At 34.6% G+C, this 13,062-nt stretch overlaps 1 protein-coding gene and 1 pseudogene across 1 annotated transcript; both read left to right on the forward strand.

Annotated features, from left to right (window-relative positions):
* Positions 1 to 291: 291 nt before the first annotated feature.
* On the forward strand, positions 292 to 1,179 carry LOC143620560 (uncharacterized; annotated as a pseudogene).
* Positions 1,180 to 4,162: 2,983 nt separating this feature from the next.
* LOC143620549 (uncharacterized) lies at positions 4,163 to 6,445 on the forward strand. Its single transcript, XM_077092224.1, has one exon. The coding sequence runs from the start codon at positions 4,250 to 4,252 to the stop codon at positions 6,179 to 6,181; it is 1,932 nt and encodes a 643-aa protein (XP_076948339.1). The 5' UTR covers positions 4,163 to 4,249; the 3' UTR covers positions 6,182 to 6,445.
* Positions 6,446 to 13,062: the final 6,617 nt, after the last annotated feature.

Here is a 13,062-nt window from a genome sequence, read left to right on the forward strand (position 1 = left end):
TATTTAGATTTAGTTATCGATAAAAAAATATATACAAATTAATAAAAAAAAGATATATAAATTAATAATATATTTGATCTAGATTAAATGAAATCCATGATTCAGTATATTACTTATTAAACTTAATTCAAATTATTTTCTATATGAACTGAATTCAAAATCTTGAATTTGAATTGATTTATTCGCGAGGAGCTGGATGAGAAGAAACTCTCACATCAGAGATGGAATTCAAAAAAAACCATCAACTATAACCCCAAAAGAACCAGATTCCGTAAACAACATAGAGGAAGAATGAAGGGAATGTCTTATCGAGGTAATACTATTTGTTTTGGTAAATACGCTCTTCAGGCACTTGAACCCGCTTGGATCACATCTAGACAAATAGAAGCAGGTCGACGAGCAATGACACGAAATGCACGTCGCGGTGGAAAAATATGGGTCCGTATATTTCCAGATAAACCAGTTACAGTAAGGCCCGCAGAAACACGTATGGGTTCAGGTAAAGGCTCTCCCGAATATTGGGTAGCTGTTGTTAAACCAGGTCGAATCCTTTATGAAATGGGTGGAGTAACAGAAAATATAGCCAGAAGAGCTATTTCAATAGCAGCGTCTAAAATGCCTATACGAGCTCAATTCATCATTTCGGGATAAAAAGAAATAGGCCTTAAAAATAGTGGGTGCAGGTTTCTTTTTTTGAACAAATAATGTTTCTTTTTTTCTTCGAACTTTTTATTGTAAAGAACTTTGTATTGTAAAAAAAAGATAAAAATAAAATAAAATGATATGATTCAACCTCAGACCCATTTGAATGTAGCAGATGACAGCGGGGCTCGAGAATTGATGTGTATTCGAATCATAGGAGCTAGCAATCGTCGATATGCTCATATTGATGACGTTATTGTTGCTGTGATCAAAGACGCAGTTCCAAACATGCCTCTAGAAAGATCAGAAGTGGTCAGAGCTGTAATTGTACGTACTTGTAAAGAACTTAAACGTGACAACGGTATGATAATACCGATATGATGACAATGCTGCAGTTGTGATTGATCAAGAAGGAAATCCAAAGGAAGCTCGAGTTTTTGGTGCGATTGCCCGAGAATTGAGACAGTTCAATTTTACTAAAATAGTTTCATTATCTCCCGAGGTATTATAAAACGAGACCACGATATGGTTATAGGTTATAGTTATAGGTTATATAGGGTATTTAAAATAAATAGATTAAGATTCATTTAGTAGATTTTGTCTCACGTATATACCTTTCAAAATGAATATTCATAATTCCTAAAAAAAATATGTAAAAAAGCATGTTGATTATATCCAAATTTGGAGGCACCAATCATTTTAATTAATCATGGGTAGTGATACTATTGCTGACATAATAACCTCTATACGAAATGCCGATAAGTATAGAAAAAGCGCGGTTCGAGTAGCATCTACTAATATCAGCCAAAGTATTGTTAAAATACTTTTACGAGAGGATTTTATCGAAAACGTGAGAAAAAATCGAGAAAACAACAAATATTTTTTTGGTTTTAACCCTACGACATAGAAAGAATAGGAAAAGTACTTATCGAAATCTTTCAAATTTAAAACGGATCAGCCGGCCGGGTCTCTGAATCTATTCTAACTATCAAAGAATTCCTAGAATTTTAGGCGGCATGGGGATATGAATGGGGATATTCCCGAAACTGACAAACAAAAAAGGAATTGATCGTGATTTTGAACAGGTTCAAAATCTTGATCCTTACGGGCCTCTTGAATTATCTCTTCCCTATTTTTTTCTTTTTATTTGATTTGTTTTATTTATTATTTATAGGAATTCTCTTGTTAAGACCCTATGAATCGATTCAAACCTCAGATTCATACTAGAACCACGATCATTCAATAAAAATACTAAGTTAAGCCCAAAGATTCCCTGAGTAAGAACCACCGGATCATCGCTTATTCCACGAATAGATAATAACCAAAAATCCGAATAAAGATTTATCTTTGAGTCAAAATAAGTATAAAAATTTTGAAATTTGAAATTTGAAAGAAGAAACAATTTCAATTTATATTTCTAAATTCTAATTCTTGGAAATTTTTATGAAGTCTGGCCGTGAGGTTTGAATATTAAGTATGAATCATAGTTCAAATATTTCTTAATCTATTTAATATATTCCGTGTTTCAGATAATAGAATAAATATCCGACGAAGGAGAACCATCTCTATCAAGATGACAAGCCCATTCTCTGTACTATAAATAGGATCCATTATAACAAGTCACACACTCATATTCTAGAAATACAGAAACAAAGAAATTCCACGATCAAACTACCAAAATAGAAAGAGCTAGAAATCCGAGCTCTAATGAATTCATTTTTTATTTAAAAGCTAGGACTTAGGGGTTCTTATAGATCTAATTCATTGAAATTCTATCCAATAAAACGGAAGAATTATAAATCTCTAAAATAATAGATAGAAATACCGCAAATAGAGCCATTGCGACGCCCATCAAAAGGGTCGTTCCCACCCAGGAGCTACTTTACCATATTCAGAATTCAAGGGTTTTAATAAAGCCCCTACAGTAGTTCGTCTTGGGCCAGATTTAGAATCGTTCTCAACAGTTTGTGTAGCCATAAATCCTATTTTATTCATTGAAATCTGTTGACTTTGTATACCATCCCATTGTAAATAAACGATCTTATCATAAATCCATTGTGGTCTTGAAATTATATAATAATGGAAACAGCAACCCTAGTCGTCATCTTTATATCTGGTTTACTTGTAAGTTTTACTGGGTACGCCTTATATACCGCTTTTGGGCAACCTTCTCAACAACTAAGAGATCCATTCGAGGAACATGGGGACTAATTGAAGTAATGAGCCTACCAATATTGGGAGGCTCATTACTTCAATTGCGATAATGAAAAATCATTGAATTTTTTAATTTTTAGTTGAAATTTTCGGCGGTTCTCAAAAAAAGATAGCGAAAAAAATTATCCCTAGAGTCGAGACTAATAGGAATGTATAAACCAATGCTTCCATAGATTCGATCGTGGTTTACAATTAAAGCTTCCATACCTGTTTATTTTTTGGGGGATCATATATCCCGGATAAAGAAAGAGCAAGAGTAACAAAAAAAATGATGATTCAAATCAAGATTTATCTGGTACCCTATATAAAATCTTAATTTGTATGCTATCGTTCCCGAAAGCGGCATAAGTTGATTATTATCCGAATCCAACATTAATCGGTCTATTCGAGAAACCAACTCGTACTCTTATAACTAACCGATACACATGGTACAAGCCATAAACCCTAATTTTCCCCCTGTTTCATTTTAGAGGCAAAACTAAATTCTGAAAATTACTAGTATTATTATTATTATTATTATTATTATTATTATTATTATTTCCCGCTGCCGAAATTCTATTGTTGGCTGACTTTCAGATCCAGTAATCTTTGTTTCTCTATCATCAATCGCTCGCTCGCTCGCTCTGTAAGTTGTCCATTTAATTTCTCAGTCACACACTATGCTGCATATTTTAATCCAAATTAGGGTTTTGCTATTGAAGGTTTGGTAGAAATAATTAGGGTTTGTATTCTCCTTTTGCTGATGATAGCTGTTTTGTTTTGTTTTCATCGATATCGGTACCCATAATATCAACTACATTTTCAATGATCAGTTTTCTCAAGTCTTAATTCTCATTTTCTTAGTGTTGTAAGTAAGTTGCAAAAGGTTAATGGCAGGAGAGTATACTGAATAATTGTTACTGTTAAATTTCTTTATATATGTATATATAACTTCTGCATGATATTAAAATTACCAATATCCCTGACTTTTTACCACATTAAATGCTTAGTAAACCAGATTCATATTTAGGTATCATCATTGTTTTAAGCGTTTCAGTTTAGTATGTAGCTTATGATTTATGCTTCTTTTGCACTGCTGCTTATTAATGGAAGATGTACAATATGATATAACCATGGTATGCTTTGCTTGTTAACGTTGATCGAAAATATTTATGTTATGAGTGCGATTTGTATATCATATATCTATTGGTTTTATGGAAACAAGTTTCTGCTATTTGTTGGTTACACGTACACTATATTATACTTAAAAGCTGAAACCGGTATTGAGTTTCAACATTCTTTTTGTGTATTCAGTTTGGGATCTCAAGTGAATTGCAGAGAGGAAGAACATTGTTATATTATAATCTCTTTATATGACAACAGAATGCCACATCATTCATAAATTATATTGGGAATGGACTGCAACAAAGATGAGGCCCACAGGGCCCAGAAAATTGCAGAAGAAAAAATGGTGAAAAATGATTTTGAAGGTGCTCGAAAGATTGCACTGAAAGCCAAACAGTTATACCCTGAACTCGATAACATATCCCAACTAATTTCAGTTTGTGACATTCATTGCGCCGCTCAAAAAACAATATATGATGCTGGAAAAGATTTATATGGAATCCTCCAAGTTGAAAATGCAGCTGATGACACAACCATCCGGAAACAATACCGAAAACTTGCACTTGCACTTCATCCTGACAAAAACAAGTTCCCTGGGGCCGAAGCAGCGTTTAAACTTATAGGTGAAGCAAATATGATACTCTCGGATAAAGGTAAAAGATTGGTTTATGACATTAAGTGTAGAGACGCTTCTGTTATAAAGATTCAACAGGATAAAAAAAGTCAAACTTATGCGGGTCAAAAGCCTGAATTCAAAAGTGCCCCAGGTGTGACTGTGAATCATGATCAACGGTCAACACCACATTTATCATTCTGGACACAATGTCCATTTTGTAGCGTTAAGTATCAGTATTACATAGAATCTGTTAATCGGCCTTTACGGTGTCAAACTTGCTCAAAGCTCTTTCTTGCTTATGAAATTGGGCCACAAGGGTTCAGTGGGGCCCACAGTGCTGCAAAAGGGAAGGCGCAGAGTGTAAATCTTGGATCAAATCCTGTTTCTAGACAGAAAAAGGGTGAAGAAGCTGAAAAAGTTAACCAAAATATTAAAAAAGATGAGGTCACAAAACCGAGGGTTAATAGTGTGCAGAAGCCAATGGAAACAGGAAAGAAGATTACATCAGAGACTAGTGAAAATGGTTTTGATAAAAAGCAGGCGGCAGGTGGCGGTGGTAATGGTGGTCCTGGTGCGAACAAAAAGAGAAAAAAGGTGGTGGTAGAATCTATTTCAATTAGTTCTGATGAAAATGAGGCAGCAAGTGGTGGTGGTGAGTTTACTTCTCAAAAAAGATCAAAACTTGCTGATGTCAGCATGCCAAACAGTAAGCCGAAGCTGAATAGAGAGGCGGCGACACCTGGCGGTGATTTAATACCTGATTCAGAGCCGGTGTTTGTAGACTGTGCAGATCAAGATTTTACCAACTTTGACAAGGATAAAGAAAAACATTGTTTTGCAGCTGGTCAAATCTGGGCATGTTATGACTCGCTTGACTCGATGCCAAGATTCTATGCGCAAATTAAAAAAGTTTATTCATCCAAGTTTAGGCTGAGAATCACATGGTTTGAATCCGACCCGGATAATGAACTTGAAGTTAAATGGGCCGAAGAAGGATTACCTGTTGGTTGTGGGAAGTTTGTGTTTGGGCAAACCGAGGAAACAAATGACCGTCTAATGTTTTCTCATCAGGTAGTTAGTAAGAAAGTGAGTAGATCTTCGTATGTTATTAGTCCTCAAAAAGGTGAAATCTGGGCAGTTTTTAAAGACTGGGATATTAATTGGAGTTTGGATCCCGAAAAACATACCGAATATAAATTTGATATTGTGGAGATTGTAGAAGCTGATAATGATTGTATATCTGTTGGTTTGTTGTTGAAAGTGAAAGGATTTATTAGTGTGTTTCAGAGATCAATCGGGGCGGGGTTTGGTGATCATAAGATTCGATCTAATGATTGGTTTAGGTTTTCTCATCAGGTCCCGTTTGCAAAACTTACCGGTGGTGAACGAGTTGGTGTACCGGTTGGATCTTTTGAGCTGGATATGGCTTCTTTGCCTAATGATTTTGAAGAGCATTGTTCTTATTATTCTAATAATGAATTTGGTAAAGACGTGAAGGCAAGTGGTGGTTCGGTAAATACTCCAAAGAAGTGTGTGAATGGTTCCGGTAAGGATAGCATGTTTAAGGTTCGGCGGTCGCCTAGAGGTTTGAAACAAGGATCATAAAATCTCGAAACGAGGTCGGTTGAAGTAGTGATATGGAGATTTTAAGTATTTTATGAGGTGACATAATCCAATTTTATGACCAGAATTTTGGTAGTGGCAATGTGAGATGATCTTGGTCTGACTATAATGTTAGAAGTTATGTTTCTGGGTTATGGTCGCTCATTGGAATGAATTTTCTGATTTTAGTTACTTAATATAAGCACTTTAAACAATATGAAACATGTTTTCTTTTCTTCCTAATGCATAAATTGAGTATAGTGTTGCTGATTATTTTAGTAACACTACTATCGGCGAAAATCTTTAAAATTTGATGTTGAATTCCTACTTACGGTCCACCATATCCCAAGTAAGACTTAAAGGATTGGTAGTGCTGACTATTGTGAACGACATATTAGAGAGTTGATCGAGAGAGTTGTGGCTTCCAAAAATGTTAGAAAAGCTTCAAAATTCGTTCAAAGTATTTAACTTGGATTATTTTACTACAATACTTTTCTTTTATCGATTGTTATCACACACATTATTGACTTTATTATATATGATTATTAAGTTTATATTTTAGGGGCATATTTGTTTACTCGTCTTAAGCACCTGAAATTTTAGGTATTCAAAGGAACGATTTTGTTATGTACTATCCTAAACTACTTAAAATAACCTAGTCAAGTGTAGAAAAAACGCAAGTATCTTGAAGAACTCAAGATAACGTATACAAATAAGGCTATGCGTAGTAGAGGGGATACAAATGGGGGCGAATTGCGACACGTGGCGCCCAGTTAGCAAATAGTGAGAATTTGTTTTTGGGGTGTAATGGTGTAGGGGCTAAAAACTGGGCTCACAGTATCTTTTTTTTATTATTTTCTTTTTATAATTAAACTAAACAAATAAAAACCAATTTATTTAAATAATTAAATAAAAATGCATTAAAATTAAAAAGAAATACAAAAAAAATACATAACTAAAAATTAAAAAAACACATAACTAAAATAAAAAAATTCATAACTTAAAAAAAACTAATATCCATAATATTCGCGCATTTTTTCAATTCGTTGTCGTTGCAATAATGCGGCCTCTTCATGTAACCAGGCCGATGTTAGGGATTCGTATTCTTTACTCACATCCACGAGATTCGGTTGGTTCAGGTTGTTTCTAGGATTCATTTTGCTAGATTTTTTGAAGAATTTGAGTATGAATTGTGTATGAAATAGAGAAGAAAGAGTATGTTAATATTTATATATATATATATATATATATATATATATATAAACACCAATAAGAGTAATCCTTAGTATATTGTATATTTTTATTATTAGTATATTACTTGTCTCTGTCTCTCTTTAAAAAAGAAAATCAAGTTGACTTTATTGAATGAATGAATTATACCTATAAGACTATCTCACATGTATGACTTAAAATAAGCCTTTGGTCGTTCTTTGGAGCCCTTTGCTTGCCATTGTAGGAACTTGTACTTAGCAATTAAGCCCTTTCACAAGGGGCTTTGGTTTGTGTTGCGTTTTGAAGATGAGGTGGATTCAAAGTAAAAAAAAAAACTCTTATGTAAATGTTGTGTGTAATGGATGGATGATGTAGTGGAAATTAAAGACGGTAAGAGCATACACATCCAATCCTCTATCTTTAAATTCAAAATTACACTAAAAATTACTAAATTTTCTCTCTATTTTTAATTAAATAATATTTTTCTTGTACCTTTATCATTAACATTTCTGTCACTTTCACTCAACCACTTCAACAAATATTGAAAATTATAAGGGGTGAACATTAGTTTTTCAAATATAAAGAAAAATCACTCTATTTTCTCTCTCATATACTCAAAACACCCTAAGTCATTCCCTAAATTATAAAAACCCCAATCACCAAATTTAGTCGTTTGAACGTGAATGCTCTAAGGGGGGTTGGGTGGTTCCAAATCCATCACTCACCACACCCAATGGTGGTGTGCCACCTCACCCCACCACATTCCATCACTAGTGATGGAATTTAGTGGGGGTGGTAGTGTGATGGTGTGATGAATTTTTTTGATTTTTTTTAATTTTATACAATAAATACTAAAACAAGGTTTAATTAAATAAAAAAGAATACAAGATTAAATAAATGTTACAAAGATAAATAAATTATAAAAACCGAAAAAAAAACCTACGGACTAGCCCAACCCCACTTGTCGCATATCTAGCGTTTGCATTGAAGTCGGATTGATCTAAAGGGTTCGTCAAGATGTTTGTGCGGTTGTAGGAGGAATGTTAAATCGGCGTGTTTTTGGTTTTCATTCAAATAGTTGATATACGCCTCGTTACGTTTTAATTTTAAATCAAGAGCTAGTTTCTTTTGCTCATTCGCCTCGGCCATTTCCGCCAACTTAGCCGACTTATATTCGTTGAATTCTTCGGCCACCGATTCCTTTCCTAATCTTGACGATTCTTCACTTTTCTTGCGATACGACCGTGTGGGTGTGGGTATGTCTTCGTCGGGATCGTCTCCGGGTTGCTTGTTCAAGTTCATGTTCGGCATGTTGCTTGACAAACCGTCGGTAGACGTTGTGTAGTTCCCGGACTCGGAAGTTTTTGATCTTTTTGAAGAAGATCCTTTCTTCCATGGAGCCGTCAGTCCGTCCATGTCGACCACGGGAATCGGTTCCCACTTCGGGTGATGTCTCGCAACCTCCCACGCTTCCAAGTGGGGAATAGATTTATGTCGGAAAATCTTGACATAATCGCGCAAGGCGTCCTTTATGATAGTCGCCTCACTCGCTCCGCTTTGTGGAGTTTGGGCCTACAAAACAGTTAGAAAAATATATATATTAAAATTGTAAATATAAAGTTATAATTATAAAAAAATAAACTAATTAATTTTAAAAAATAATTACCAATTGGATGTAGCAAGCATTAAATTTTGACATTTTTCGATTCAAATCTCCCCACTTGGAAGTCATTTGATCCATGTTTCATTCGCTTGACCTGGGAAATTTTTCGAAATGTGCCATAACACGTCTCCATAACATTTTTTTGTTGTTGTTGGTTTACGTGTTTTTTTTTTGTTTTGGATGCGTGTAAATAAGCCTTGGTCAAGGCGACCACCTCTGCGGGCAACCAAGGCTTCTTCGCAACGGTGCCATCCTCCTCCGTGGTTTCATCTTCATCCACATTGTCGTCTTCTTCACGAAACTCACGTGAAAATTGATGTATAACATCATTATCGTCTAGTGGATCGACGGACATTTGAGACGGTTGAGATTGAAACATTTGAAAAACATTATTTGGATAATTTTTGGGTAGAAAAAGGTGGAATAAACGGTTGGGTTTGATACGGTTGAAAAGATTGCAATTAAAAAGGTTGGTTTTGGAACGGTTGAAAAGGTTGTGGTTGAAAAGGTTGTTGGAATGGTTGGGTTGTGTCGGGTTCATCTTGTAAACAGAATCTCGTCGGCTCACCTAGATTTTTTCGAACATTTGGTAGGGTATGGGTTTTTTTTAACCCGAACCACGTTTCCTAGAACCCTCCATTTGTGTGATGTTAGAATGTTGTTTGTAGTAGAGGATTTGAGTTGGATTTGAAGATGAATTTGAGTTATTTATATAGGTTAAATATTTTTTTTAATTAATCCAACCCCCAACGGTCATATTTCTTGGATTTCAACACGTCGCTATCACGGCCGGATCCTCATCACGCATGATGGGGGGACTGGCGACGGTGTTCCGAAGCATATAACGCATGATGAGGTGGCTATCAAGGACCACCCCGCCCCTCCTAAGGATATTTGTTGGGTTGGAGATGAAATTGAGGTTTGTAAGGATTTATAAAGATATTATATGACAGATGACGTGTCAGTTAAAGGTGCCTAAGGACACATGTAGCATTGAAGATAGTCTAAGAATTTGTTGACTATATCTATACTCCTAGCGCCTAAGATGATATGGAAAAATACAACATAATTCGTATTTCTATAATATTAAAGAACGAATTTCATATTTAAAAATGTATTTCTCTTATTTATATTGATATTCAGATATTTTGTTATAAATATTAGTAAAATTATGATATTTGAAATATATATATTACCCAAAATTAATTTTCTTTATATTTAACATGTCCGAGTACCCTCCGAGTACTCCCCGAGTACTCCGAGTACTCCCTCCAAGGGGGTCGGCCGCCTAGCGACTTTTGCAACATTGCAATAAACACTTAATTCGTATCCGATTTGACCAAAACCAAACCTTTGTTTTCGGCTAACCAGATCTAATCCAATAAATACTTCAATTCGCGCCAAAATTCAATTCCAGTACATAACAACTTCCCAATACCTTACCGTACTCAAATCCAATCCAAACCATCCATAATCATCCAATTAAACTTCAATTTGATCTAAAATCAAACTGAACCGAAACTTAACACAAAAACTATCAATTATTAATCTAATAACATCAATTAACAACCAAATCAAGCGTAAACGAGTACCGAAAGCTCTGATACCACTTGTTTGAACATGGATTAATCCAAACACAGATATGATCTATGTATAATTAACTCATACGGATCTAGTTCTTTGTTACTCTTGATTGAATGTTGTATATGTATATATTAGTTGTATGCATGTGAATGATAATATTAATATGAAGATGAAGATTGAGAGAGAATTGGACAGCAATTCGTTAATGTAATCTCAAAACTTAAATTAAACAGTGGACTAACCCACTATATATAGAAGACAGGTCTAGTTCGTTACACATTCCGTAACGAACTAGACACCTGCTTCGTTACATTACATAAAATAGAATAATCTTAACAAATCACCCTCTGATTCGTTAAAAATCCTTAACGAATCAGGAGGGATATTTAACTTAGCTCTAGTTCGTTAAACATCCTTAACGAACTAGGCTATACATTAACGAACTACATTAATAACTTAATCATTTATTACATAAATAAAATGACAAATACATAATCGATAAATACAAAGACTCGAGACGCAAAACCGTGCACTAACAACAGGAGACTTCGGAATTCATCAATAAACACGAATCTACCATCAATTTTAACAATAATACCTTAATTTGATTCAAATCTGACCAAATTATACCAAAAACACGATGAGCACAAAGAACACGATTCTGACCAGATTTACACCTTAAATTGATGCATCGAGAGCAGCCGCTTGCTCTGATACCACTTATTGAAACACGTTACGAGCCAAGATCTATCCGCTAACACGATACAACAATACGTTACAAGATGAATACGTTAAAACAATACTTTGTTGAATACATTAAGGTGAATAACTTATTGAGATCTAAAGAGAATCCGGCATGGTAACGACGCATGATAATTTAGGCTCGGATCTCTGTTGTTCAATGAACATGAGTTGCCTATATATAGGCCATCAACTCCCATTCGTTAGGTTAATCTCATTCGTGATGTCTCCATAACGAATGGGTAATACCTTAACAGATAAGCCATCATTCGTTATATTACATAACGAATGGGCCTGCATTCGCTATAAAATTTATAGCGAATGGGCTTATAACTTAACGGATAGCCTAGTCTATCACGAATGAACCCATTCGCTATACAATCCATAGCGAATGGACATATTACAATAAATATATAGACTAAACTATCTCTAACTTATTGGATCAGCTACGAACACCAAATCATGCACTAACAAACATATACGACGTATATGTATTACATATACGGCGTATATGTCTAAGTGATATATACGGCGGATAAGTAAACAATATAAATACTTGTTACTTATACGTTAAAATCATTTTATCCGTATGTTGCCATATCCGTTCAAAATCCTCTCTCATTGTTCATCATTTCATATCCATGCAAAACATTTACGTTGATTATACTGGTGATTTACACACTATTATAATCGTAAAAGGGTTATTCGATGAAAACAGTTGTCAGATCCTGATCTATTCGGCTACAAATGATGTTAGACGTATAGTTGATCTTAATCGGGGATAGATTGACACAAGCATACTGGATCTGATTTGGGTTGTTGATCACTGAACAGTTCCAGATCTAACATAGATCTTAAACTTACTAAAAATGAAACTAAACTGAAATTGATAAAAATGATAGGGTATTACTGTATTAGGGAAGAACGTGACTTGTTTATGTCATTGAATTTCTCAATTGATGGATAATTTCAAAAAATATGGGCTTTGACGTTTCATTCAGCATATAGGACTTATATGCCAGATATGTTGTTTGGACATGTACGGGTATAAGTGTGATAACATATATGCCAAATAATGTTATTAATTTGGAGTTGATCAATGTTATTAATTTGGACTTGATCGAACTCGAAAGTGTGAATTTTATGCTTTGATATGTTTTACTTACATATACGGCGGATTTGTATTAAACATTATTGAAACATGTTACGAGCCAAGATCTTGCCACAAACACGATACATCAACACATTACGAGATGAATACATTAAACCAATACTTAATTGAATACATTATGGATGAAATTCATTATAGTGAATAACTTATGAAGATTTAGAGAGAATCCGACATGGTAACGCCACATGATAATTTAGGCTCAAACCTCTGGTGTACAATGAACAGGAGCCGCCAATATATTGGCCATCAGCTCCCATTCGATAAGTTAACCTCATTCGCTATGTCTACATAATGAATGGGTAATACCTTAATGGATAAGCCATCATTCATTATATTACATAACGAATGGGCCTCCAGTCGCTATACAATCCATAGTGAATGGGCTTATAACTTAACGAATAGCCTAGTCTATAAGGAATGGACCCTTCTCTATACAATCCATAGCGAATGGCCATATTACAATAAATATATAGAATAAACAATATCTAACTTATTCGATCGGATATAGACACC

The sequence above is a fragment of the Bidens hawaiensis genome, unplaced genomic scaffold (genome assembly GCF_021521415.1).
Source record: "Bidens hawaiensis isolate Kalapana, Puna unplaced genomic scaffold, B.hawaiensis_p1.1 tig00002602_1, whole genome shotgun sequence".
NCBI classification, from domain to species: Eukaryota; Viridiplantae; Streptophyta; class Magnoliopsida; order Asterales; family Asteraceae; genus Bidens; species Bidens hawaiensis.

Coding starts and splice junctions, on each gene's coding strand:
- LOC143620549 (XM_077092224.1), top strand. CDS start 4,250: ATGGACTGCAACAAAGATGAGGCCCACAGGGCCCAGAAAATTGCAGAA.